Source organism: Carassius auratus, unplaced genomic scaffold (assembly GCF_003368295.1).
Source record: "Carassius auratus strain Wakin unplaced genomic scaffold, ASM336829v1 scaf_tig00018446, whole genome shotgun sequence".
Taxonomy (NCBI): domain Eukaryota; kingdom Metazoa; phylum Chordata; class Actinopteri; order Cypriniformes; family Cyprinidae; genus Carassius; species Carassius auratus.
The window spans coordinates 65,852-78,017 of NW_020524891.1; the positions used below are offsets into that span (position 1 = coordinate 65,852).

Genomic DNA, 12,166 nt, shown 5'->3' on the forward strand with positions numbered 1-12,166 from the left:
TCAGGAGGGAGGGGAAAAAAGTAAATTAGATTTCCATAAAAGGTCAGCTTGGAAAATGAACTTCTCTAAGGGGGTGGGGGAAGAAAGAGAATATCCCCATAGAAAAAAAAACTCCTTAATCTAATTTCCAAACCTCGAAGGGGAAACGAAGCATCAAGGAGAGAATGAGAGCGAGAGAGAGAAAGAGAATCAACACAAGTGTAACAGGACACCAAAATATAAATCTATAAAAGGCATTTTAATACTCCATTATGTACACTTTTCACATACCCTCCACACAGATGAAGTTTCAGAACGAAGCGCTGCTTCACGATGCATTATGGAACATTCTCACTGTATAGTGAGGGGAAAAAAATAGACCCAAAATCCAACAAAGAAAGATTTTAAGCAACAAAAAAAAAACAACAACAACAAAAACAGCAAGGAAGGAAACATTGAGTGTTCTCTAGTGCCATATGAACTGAGCAGAGTGTATGGGGTCTGTAGGGCTACACATTCGTGTCCTAGTCCATATCACCCCAGCATCCACTCTTCCACGTCTGTGGTCAGTCAGTTAAAAGTCAGTGAGCATGAGACAGACAGTCAGACAGACAAGGGCTGTTCCTGTCTGTTTGACTAGGAGAGTCACTGGAGTGAGAAGTTGTGTGTCCCTTCTTCCTCCTCCAGAGGCCTGAGCTGCTCCAGTCTGTTTCCTCTCAGTCTAGTAGATCACTTCATACACCGTGGCCTTCTTGTCTCCAGAGCCTGTAACAATGTACTTGTCATCGGCTGATATGTCACAGCTCAGGACTGAGGATGATTCCTTTGACTGCAAGAGAAAGAAAAAAAAACAATCAATCAATCTGGCGAAATAAAAAGATTTGAATTTTAACTTCAAATGTGCCACAAAGGGCCTGCATAAAACTCTTCAGACATCCTCTGTTACTCAAAGAAAATGCTGACAGTTGTATACATAAGCACTTCTTTCCCCCCACCAAACAATGCATTAGCATCCATGCTGAGCCCTTTCAGTAATAAACACTTGAAGGGTTATCATTATTTACTGTTAAACCAGTAGATGCGAGCTACACGTGCAGACCCACATCCGCACTAAGTGGTCAGGACCAAGCATTAATGACATACTCCAGCCTATTTCCGCTGAACGAGGCCCGGCCTGTCAGCCAGCGGTCACTGTGCCCTTTCTACTGACTCAGGCAACCCACACATTTCCTGCAGACAGTCTGTATTGATCTCTGTACCTGGAATATGCTGGCGCCGTAGGGAGTCCTCCATGCATTCAACAGATTGTCCTTCCCAGTGCTCACGAACCATTTACCTTGTCAAGGAAAAATCACACGTAATTAAAGCTCTGTTCAGAGTACAGGCAAAACAGAAAACATGCAAAGAAAGCCAAATAAAAAGACAGCCTAACAGAAAGGTAGTCAAGGTTCTGTCGGATGTTGTGCTGTATAAAAGCTCCAGTGTAGAACTTCAAGACAGTGCAAAAAAAATGCAGTAGTGGAGATATGTAAAGAGTGCCTGCATTCAATGCGTGAAGCTTGAATCAGTCACTTACCACAGTATGCAAACTTGAGAGAGAGAACACAGCTCTCGTGAAGGTGCAGCTGGTACTTGTCAGGTTTGGTGTGGTGGAGCACCTCCACGTTGCTGCTTTCCATGCCGACAGCCAGCCACTCACCCGTAGGACAGTAGCCCAGGGAGAAGATCTGCATTTGGGGGAACAGACACAAGTTGAGCACCATTGCTTTGCACTCAAGTAAGCATGCAAAAAAAAAAAAAAAAAAAAAAAAAAAAAAATCACCATTTATTTTCTGAATGCATTTTATATATTTTATTGTGAATGAATAATTCATGTACGTTTCATAAAAATAAAAAAAAAACGCCATTATTTTGAATCAAAACTTCATAACAGGATCATTCTATGAAAATGACAAACTTTATTCCGGTGATGTATGCAAGATTTCTTAGAACATTATGTCTGATTAAACCGCGCCCCTCAGGTTCATCTGCCTGCATTTTTTAATGCAATGCCCAAATCTTAAAATCCAATCAACAACTGATGCATCTAACCAAATACCTAATTTTTTTGTCAAAAACCTGATAACTGATATGTAGGCCACAATACAGAAGAAGAGATCTGTCGCTACTTGCATTTCCTTAAACTCCATGATGAGAAATTGATAGTGCTGTGGCCTAACCTGAGATGTGAAATCGTGCTGCTGGAGTTGCCGTCCCTCTCTCAGGTCCCAGGAGCGGACGGTGTTGTCAAGGCCACCCGTCCAGAGCTTGGTACCATCATGAGAGATGTCAATGCAGCTGGCACCATCTGTGTGGCCTTGGAATTGCCTGCAAATCAAAAAAATAAAGGGTTTAGAGAACGGCCTTGTTTTAAATCTTAAAGCTATACAAGAAAATCCAGTTCATGAGAGAAAATCCTGAAAAAGGCCCACCTGACGAGGGTCTGGTTGTGGAGGTCCCAAACGGCAATGTTTCCATCGCTGCAGCAGGAGAAGCACACCTTGGCGTCGGGGCTGATGGCCAATGCGTAGCAGGCCGGTGCAGAGGAGGTCAGCTCGGCTTTGATGCGGGGTGTCTGGGAGGCAAGATCCCAAATGGTCAGTGTGCTGGCCTCCCCTCCGACGATAAGAGTGCGGCCATCAGGCAAAAGCTTACAGGACCGAATATAGTTGTCCCGGTTCTGTAGATGGAGGAAAAATACACATCAAAACAAAAAAAAAATCAATATGAGAAATTATTCCCACATCATACTTTCAAATTGTTACTTTTTAGAAGTAACTAAAAAGGTACTAGTAGTATGTACAGTATTATTACTATAATAAAAAAACAATATAGTAAGTGTAATTTTGGCCCTTACCAGGCAGTCTAGTTGAGACACAGGACTCTTGCTTCCAGGCTGACTGATGTCCCAGATTTTAACACAGCCCTTGCCACCAGTGTATACGTGTCGAGTGGGATTGCTTATGGTCACAGCACACACCACCTCTCCATGACTGAGTGTGTTGATCTGACGGGCGTGACGTGGGATCCCTGGACCAATGAGAGCATCTGGAGGGAAGGGCACAGGCTGCATCTGTCCGTCAGCGCTGACGTGAAAAGAATAGGCTCTGAGAAAGACAGACAGAGAGAGAGAGACCTCTTTAGTAATCTAGTAGTCAACAGTGCACTGATTGAAGTAGGTTAATTAAATCAATTACAGCAATACGAGTAAGTAGTCTGAAATGAGGTATTAAGAGGTGGAAAAGGTTGTGCTCTTAAGTACTCTCACAGAACCGTTACATAAATAGTGTGGAGAAAGAGAAAAGTCTTGTGCGGCTACTAGTTGGTCACAATCATTTAGTCTTTGTTGGACACTTACGGTTTTCCTCCAGAGATTGAGGTGAGGCTGGTAGGGAGGCCGGGAGCTCTCATATGAGGATGCTCAAAAGCTGCCTACAGAAACAAAACAAAACAAAACATAACATGTTGCATTAGAGCAGTGATCTGCATTAAAACACACATTACAAACACCACAAGCATAAATTACACATTATAACCGTGCAAAATGTTACGGAATTGTGTGTAATTCTGTATATTGCATTCAGATTTGGTATATCTTGGTGTTCTTTTTTTGCTTTGTTGTTTGTTCTAAGTAATAAAGTATATGTGCCATATGTTAGCTATACAATAGCTGTGTGTAGAAAAATCTATTAATTAAAACATTTTTACAATGAATAATTTTGATGAACCATTTGATTAAGCTCACAGAGGCAGTGTGTATGATACACTTTTGAATCTAGTTCAAAGCATTACACACACATATATACATAAATACCTACAGGTGCTGGTCATATAATTATAATATCATCAAAAAGTTTATTTCACTAATTCCATTCAAAAAGTGAAACTTGCATATTATATTCATTCCTTACTCACACACTGACATATTTCAAATGTTTATTTATTTTAATTTTGATGATTGTAAGTGACAACTAAGGTAAATCCCAAATTCAGTATCTCAGAAAATTAGAATATTGTGAAAAGATTCAATATCGAAGACACCTGGTGCCACACTCTAATCAGCTTATTAACTCAAAACACCTGCAAAGGCCTTTAAATGGTCTCTCAGTCTAGTTCTGTAGGCTACACAGTCAGGAGGGCAAGACACAAAAGGTCATTTCAAAAGATGCTGGCTGTACTGGGAGCTCTGTGTCCAAGCGCCGCGACCAACGAGAGTGATGCAAATGATGTCTATTTAGATTTTTGTGGTGTAAACTATTCCTTTAACTTGACTAGATCAATGTATACTGCAAAAACGAACATGCAACCACAGAAGAATGATTTGTGCTCTGCTCCTTCATTTAACCGAAAGGATGAAGCAATCAGATGGCGGGCAGTCAGGTAGCCTGAGAGCCCAGTCAATGTAACACTCATTTCACACCCAGTCACACACACTACATCACCTCTCGCTTTCCCTCCACTCTGAGGTTGGGGGCTTTGTGTGAGAGAGAGAGAGACTCAAATCAAGCACGAAAGTAAAAAGAAATGATAGGAAAAAATTGGGAGAGGAAGGTAAGGTGGGGCCTACTTTTGAGTAGAGGTTAGGAATCTTTAAGCACCTCAGTATTTGATTCAATTTTGGTTTAGGGAGTCACAATCTGATTCCCCAAAAATTCCCAATACATCTAAATTTTTCAGCTGTAGTATAGTGGCACAAATCTTTGGGGAGATAAGCTGGTACATTGCCAAATATCATGTAGAAAACATATGCCTATATTTAACAAAAATCTGACCCACCAATCAAGCAGAATACGCAGATACATATAACAAGTTCAGCCTTCGTTTTGTTTAGTAATTCCACATTAAAGTAATCATAAATGTTGTTTTTTAAGGGCACAATGATTATTAATTAAAATGTGTTTCCAGAAAGGAACAGTATCATGATGTATCCGTAAATCTTTTTTTTTCTCCTGTACCTCTAGTTTGCAGGTACTTATTCACACTCATACACGCAATTACTCACCATGGGCGAGCGTCCGTAGGCAGCGGCAGCAGCAGCGGCCGCACTCATCTGAGGAGAGATGTGAAGACCGGCATAGACACCAGGGCTGGTCAGAGAACCATTCATCTCATGGTGGCTCATCATGGCAAAGGGAGATGGGTAAGAGAGGGGGGTGCGCAGAGCAGGGGCGGCTGCAAACACATAGACACACAGCCAATCATCAATCAGCATCAGTCAACCACGGGAAAGGAGCTGAACTTGAGAGCAGGGAGATAAATCTCAGTCAAAGACCTGCCTAAGGTGAATTTTATGAAAGCTGCTTTAAGATCTGTAAAAAAAACAAAACAAGCCTGAATATTTGCTGAAGCTAAGGATGATTTCCATATGCGAAGAGCTCCCTTTTGGTTACAATATTGGCTGTGCGTTGTGCTGTAAGCTTGCAGGAGGTTACGTATAGAGTGAAATGACACCTCTGTGGACTCTGATTATGAACTCACCAAGAGCTTCCATTGGAGGCTTGCCTAGGATGGGCCGCAGTCCAGGGGTGGTGCTGGTACCCGGGGTGGGGGCATCGTTACGGGGCGTGGGGGTGTTGGACTTCAGACCAGGCGTGGAGGATTTGTCATTCTGTAGATGGGAGAGAAGTGAGGGAAGAGAAGAGAGAGAAAAAGAGAAAACGAAGTTAAAATCCCTCCAAATGAGGCAGCATCCAGGCAGAAGATTTAAGTGCCGGCAGAACCTAATCCAATCCAATTCTGACAAACTCACTACTCCTACGAAACTATAAACCCTGCTATTTATCCCCAAACCCATTACTGCTACAATGGAGATGAGGCTCGTTTTATCCTTCCCTCGCTTCTCCCTCTAATCTTTTTTTTTTGATGCAGAGGCCCAGAATGGTTGAACGTATTGAGTTATTAGCAGGGAAGACACGACTGATCCAGCTATAGGAATGCATTATCCCTGACATTTACAAATGTATTTAAAGCTGAAGCTGGGAAACAGACATTCACTCCCAAGCCATTAAAGAGAGTGGAATATCACAGGGCATTCAAGCTTCCATAGCTGCCCCCTACCTTCAAACCCTTTCCCTCAAACATATCCTATAATTCTGCTTCAGTGGCACAGACCCAGATTCTTTCAAATCTTATATGCAGCGCCGCCAGTTTTTACAGTAGCAAAATCCGGATAAATAGAGCTGATACACATAAATGCAGCATTCGGTATTAAGTGTAGCCCGTGTGTATGTGTGAGTGAGAGAGAGAGATCCATACATGGCCGTGCTCCTTGTTTTTAGAGGACGGGGTGCTGCCAGAGGAGGCCACAGAGGCAGGGCTGTTGGGCGTATCCTTCTTTGCTGGGCGGGGCTTATCTATGCCATTCTCAGGAGGGGAGTGGACAGGGCTGCCTCTGGGTGTGGCAGGGTCCTGGATTAGGAAAATAAAATATGTTAAGTATGACATTTCAGTTGAATTAATAAAAGCACAAGAAATTTTATGTTTAACATTTTATGAATTTAGTTGCAACATAAAATGAGTTTCTCACCTCGTTGGAAACATCAACCACCAGGTCATCACTTTTGTCTCCATCACTGTCCTGAAAACAAAACAAGCCATCAAGTTAGCATCCCTTTTTGGGATTTTGTTACAGAAGAATCTTATATTACCAGTCCATGTCACATTACTCACATATCGGCTCACGCTGTCTTTGTCTTCCACTTTGCGTTTCTTGGAGTCCAAGCTATAATCAGAGGAGGTGCGGTGTTTCTCGCTGGTGGTGCGCAGGCTGTCTGATGGAGAAATCGAGTTGTTCTGAGAAGGAGAAAGAGAGGAAGTATTCAAATGTGCCATCAGACCACAGACTTTAGCCCAACTCATTCAATTGTACAAGTAGATCTATGGGTAGGATTTTAACTGTGTTTTGTTCAAGACCTCAAAATTGCTATCCTGTAGGCTGAATCAAGGACAGAGCAGCTCTTATCACTCCAAAACCGCACACTTAAAAGAGCCAAAAGCAATTTATCCATTCCAGCTATCTGACTCAAAAACCCAAAACAGGTCTAACATAATACAGTGAGACTCGAAAATCTGTATTTAGCAACCCACAGTAGACTAAACACAGAAAAATGTACTGGCTGCACTACAGAGCAGACACTGTTAAACAGACACAAGAGGGGCTTGTTTTCACTGCCCCACCACTCTCCATTCCTTACTCCACCTTACTCCCTCCATCTTCTAATAGAGACAACAAAAAGCTTCAGGAAGACATGAGCAGCACGTTAGTGTCAAACAACAGCCCCTTATCTGTGAGAAGTGCGACTCGGGCTGTGAGTGTGGGAGTATGTAATAGTCACTGATTCCTTTAGCATGTTTGGACATCTCTCCGTACATTGTGGGTCTGCGCTCCTGTTAGGAAATGACTTTAGGGTGGGCGAATGGAAAAAGGGACTTCTATGCCACAGGAAATGGTGGGCAACTATGTCACTGTTCATACAACAATAAGTTGCAAGAATATTTCATGAATTCCTAGGTATTTAGCAAGCATGCTCCATATTCAAAAGGATTTTGAGTGCTCTCTGGGCACTTTCTCAAAACAATCCTGCTCCTAGAGCTTTACTCATACCGTCCCAAGAGCTTTTGCTCAGTGTGAGGCAACAAGATTAACAGAAGGAAAATATGGCCAGATCACTGGAAGTATAAAAGGAAACTAAACTGAGAAGATGAAATAGCAGACTGGGCCGAACAGCCAATAGTCTCGGTCTCTCTCACTCTCTTTGCATGATGTCTGACCTTCCAAATAAATGCTTAGTGTGATTCATTAAGGAGAGTCACCAGTGTGCTATCAGATGACCTTAGACAACGACAGCAGCATATACACAACAGCGCTTGGACTGCTAACCGCCAGAGGAGCTCCCCTTCCTTCAGACATGACTGCACCCATTCAGACCTCGCCGGGCCAGCAGAAACCCAATCTCACGGCCACAATCAGCCATCAGAGAGATTTAAGCCCCGTCGAATAAATGGCTTTTACAAGGGCATGGAGATGAGAGGGAGGAAAACAATTCCTGCGCCTCTGCTCATACATATTTATCCCGCTAGCAAATGAAAGCGGCGAGGGGCGGTAAACAAGTGGAGGGAGAGGGATAAAATAAATCCCACAAAGGAGGGAGGAAGTCAACGTCGTCTTTAATTGTGATGAAATTATAGAGCTACGCTAATCTGTGTGCTGTAATACGAGTCATTTCCCATCTGTGGAGAGATGTGAGTGCTTATTTCATAAAAAGCTTGTTTCTCTATTAGTCATTTTAATGAACGGAGATTAACATTTCGTGCACGAGTTGCGTGTGCTTCAGGATGAAGAATCTTACTTGACATTTACATTAATGGAAATTTTCTTAGGCATGAAATAGGCCAAGAGGTGCTTTTCACCCAGTAAAAAAAAAGACATATTTGCTCGGTTTCAAAACCTAGTGAGCCGCGTACAGAGGCAACATTAAGGCATCATTTAAGGTGTGCCCTTTACACGAAGGCTGTTCAGAACGCTATGCAACTTAATTATGCTGCTTCCTAGGACAGTTTAATTTTAAGTCAAACACTAAGCACTAAGTAAAACCAAAATTGTGGACCAAGTGAAAAAAAAACAAATGTATAAAATGTACAGTAATATCTCATTCAATCATGCTATCTCCAAACTACTTCAAACAACTAAATCAAAACTCCCATGCAGAGTTGCCGATTATGTAGGCAGCTAACTAGGTTTTGGAACACAACTATAAAGAGGAAGAGAACAACTGAGACAGCAGGAAACCTGATACTCACTGTGCTCTCTGTAGTCAGTAGACCCCGGTTGGTGTTGAAAGACAGGCAGAATAGCAAGACAAAACAGAGATAAACAAAAGTCAGTTACCCTGACCAACTGACAATCAGCGTTACCAGTAGATTTCATCAGCAGGTAGAATATGTCTGTAACGTATACAATACGGCTAGCGAACCATTAGCATATGTCTTTCATTAACCTTGTCGATTTATTCAAGCCACAGAAAGTATCATGTGTATGCTCGATCGCTTGATACACTCAGTTCTTCTATAAAATTAGCTACATCCTTAAATGGCAAGCCATGAGAGTAAATAGCCTTATAAAGCAAACCAAAGATGGTCGTTAATGACACCGTGTAATAACAATGAATAAGGTGGGGGGTGGGTCTTATGAACAAGCGTTTGACTCACACAAGATGTCTATATGGCTGAGCGACTAATGTTCCACTCTTTTGGCTTTAAATGGGAGCAATGTGTGTGTCTGCTCCTTACCTCGATGCTCTAGGTCATGGTGGTTTTTTTCATCCTTCACCGGCAAGTGTGGTTGACTTCCCAGTGCTCCTAGAGCCAGCAGGCCTGAGCCAGAGCCGGTGACTGTTGGAATTCCTGGTGGCTGAAGGCTCGAAGGGTGGGGAGGTAAAGCCACGGGGCCGTGGGCAGCGTGTGAGAGGTGCTGGGCCTGGAGCTGCTGCTGCTGTGTAGAGACATACAACGAGTGGGCCAGAGGGAAAAGAGTAGAGAAATCCATGCCACAAACTAAACGCACGGCGTCTGGGCAGCCAATTCAGAAGCACAGGTGGGGGTAAACGGATATTTATGACACGCATACATTCAAGTCATATCTGAGGAACCTGCAAACAAAGCCGTCTTTCTATTGCTTGGATCTTATCCTGAAAATATGAAATTTGTTTTGTGGATCTAGTCAGTTTACATTTCAGATTCCTGCTCAACAGTAACAAACTTGGTGGAATATCATACAAAGAAAACCATGTAAATTCACTCATTAAATAATAAAACTCTCACACTCACACACTCTCCTAAAGGGAGTCGTCAAGTCCTATTTAAGCTACAGTTTAAAGACAGCAGATGTTGAAATGCTGTCAGCTCATTGGCTTAAAACCACCTGCTCCTTAGCCCCATCAAAACACTGGACAGTTATATTTACTCCCCTCACATTTGGATCTGGTTATTACACAAAGTATGAGTCACTCGAGAAAACCAAACTTTAAACACCACTCCAACAGCAGCTGGGCTCAGCTTTGCGTGTGTGCGAGCATGGCGGCCAAGATCGAGGGGTCCTGTTCTGGCATGTTTTCAAGCCTCCAATACCTCCATCAATATTTGAAAAGCTTGGAGGAAACTGATGAGAGTTAAAAACCACTCACCATGAGAAGGGAGCAGCTTAAAGCAACATTAAATAATACTTAGCAGAGCCACCAGTAAAGAAAAAAAAACCAACAAAACAAATCTCAGACAATTTTATTAGCATCCACAGGAATAATGAATTATTCAAAGTGCTGTGAGAGCACATACTGCCCAACTTTTCACAGACCTCACCAGTCAATCAGTGACCATTTACGGTCATTCTTCCAGAATACAGACATGTTTTTTTTCCCACTTGACGTGGAAAGGTTAGATGTTATTGGCTATGCATGGTGATCACGGTGGTACAACCTTTCAGAATTATCAGCAGGTCATTAATGCCATGCCATAAGTAAATATCAATACTAAAGGCTTATTTGTGATTCTGGAATGCTCCAAAAGCTTGTCCTTTCCAGTGGTTAAATCATTATTAAGATGTCCATCACAGGTCCTTATTCGGGGTGAGCATAATTGCTAACAGCTTTGCGGATTATTTGCACAGCTGGCTGTATATTGAGACTCGGGGCCTTTGAGATTGGCAGGAGAACGAATGGTATATAGAAGAACTACGCTTGGGATTTAAACCTGCAACCTTACCCTCCCCAACACAACAGAGCTGCCAAGCCAATTATGAGCTGTGCCTCAGAGTGTAGATCTGTGAGGAGATGTGATAAAGGAGTGTGTGTGTGTGTACTGAGGCACTGAGCGTGGGTGGTGGGCGCATGTTCTTGATGAGAGAGTGAAAGGGCAAGAGAAAAGGAGAGAGACAGTGAGACAAGAGTGGAAGTGAGTGATTGTAAGACAGAAACCGTGTTGGTGCTATGTTGTTCATGTGAATTTGTCAGGAAGTGAAATGAACTGTTAGAAGAAAAAAAAGAGGTGGTTAGTGTGTGAGGCTTCAGAGATGACGAATGACCACATGGGAAATTAAAGAAGCAGTTGATTCATGGGGGAGAACCTTCCCTGCTCATTCCAGCTAATGAGCCACTGATGTGTAATATGCATGGACAATAAGAGAACCCTCATTAGAGACCCGGCCATGAAGGCAAGAATATAAAGAAATAAATGTCTCCAGTAATTTAATATTCCTGCATAAAGACCATCTCAACTAGTGCTAATCTCTCCCTCTCACAGCAAAACAATGAATGCAGGCCCAGTGTGAACAATTAGTAAAGAACTTATAAAAAAGATAAGTGGCTAAATCAGACAAGTGCCCACTTCTATTCTCAGGTGTATGTGTTAAACAGCCCAATCCTGAGTTTAGTGCAGTTACCATGCAACATGCAGACCTGAGGGAATTCAAAAATATAAAGCCCCATGATTTGCCCTCTTGGAAACAAACACACTTAATTGGGCCCACAGCACAAGAGGGGACAGTCTTAATAAAGACCCATCCATACAGCCACAGCAGATGACTTATGGTAAAACTGGCTGCCCACTGCACTAGGTAAGGCAATATAGCTAAAATAATTTTATCTTGATGAATTTTTTTGTTTAGTTTTTTGCCTTCTGGCAAAATTTAATACATATAACATATATTTAGTTGTTCTTAAATGGCCGAATACTCTTTTAATTTGTAGAATGTAATTTGTTCCTGTAGCTCAACTGGTAGAGCACTGCGCTAGCAAGCAAGCAAGCGCAAGGTTGGGGGTTCGATTCCCCGGGAACACATGATATGTAAAAATTGATAGCCTGAATGCACTGTAAGTCGCTTTGGATAAAAGCGTCTGCTAAATGCATAAATTTAAATTTAATTAAATTTTTAATTTAGAATCAACATTTCAATCAAACAGCTAATTAAACTGGCTCCAAACGTATAAGTAAAACCGTAATTATCCAGTAAAAATATTTCCATTGATTTTCAACCAAATAAACAGAAGGAAAATAATTTTTGATGTATGCAACAATACAACGGTACACTGTAGGAAAAACAACTTTTTTTATTTTTTACTAAAACATTTTGAATCAAACTTACCAACTCTAATGTCAT

At 42.0% G+C, this 12,166-nt stretch overlaps 1 protein-coding gene across 4 annotated transcripts in view; it reads right to left on the minus strand.

Moving 5' to 3' along the window:
- Positions 1-219: 219 nt before the first annotated feature.
- LOC113076047 (transducin-like enhancer protein 3-A) overlaps positions 220-12,166 on the minus strand; it is a 33,657-nt gene continuing 21,710 nt past the window's right edge. For 2 of the 4 annotated variants that reach the window (XM_026248698.1, XM_026248696.1), the window contains exons 8-21: positions 9,307-9,505; positions 8,818-8,825; positions 6,688-6,810; positions 6,545-6,595; positions 6,274-6,426; positions 5,497-5,626; positions 5,021-5,190; positions 3,377-3,450; positions 2,876-3,125; positions 2,451-2,698; positions 2,199-2,346; positions 1,556-1,706; positions 1,239-1,315; positions 220-808 (exon numbers count right to left, since the gene is read on the minus strand). In XM_026248698.1, the coding sequence (XP_026104483.1) occupies positions 701-808; positions 1,239-1,315; positions 1,556-1,706; positions 2,199-2,346; positions 2,451-2,698; positions 2,876-3,125; positions 3,377-3,450; positions 5,021-5,190; positions 5,497-5,626; positions 6,274-6,426; positions 6,545-6,595; positions 6,688-6,810; positions 8,818-8,825; positions 9,307-9,505 (1,890 nt within the window). In that variant the 3' untranslated portion in view covers positions 220-700. Of the gene's footprint in view, positions 809-1,238; positions 1,316-1,555; positions 1,707-2,198; positions 2,347-2,450; positions 2,699-2,875; positions 3,126-3,376; positions 3,451-5,020; positions 5,191-5,496; positions 5,627-6,273; positions 6,427-6,544; positions 6,596-6,687; positions 6,811-8,817; positions 8,826-9,306; positions 9,509-12,166 lie in introns of all 4 variants that reach the window. The other 2 variants (XM_026248697.1, XM_026248695.1) reach the window with 1 other exon arrangement.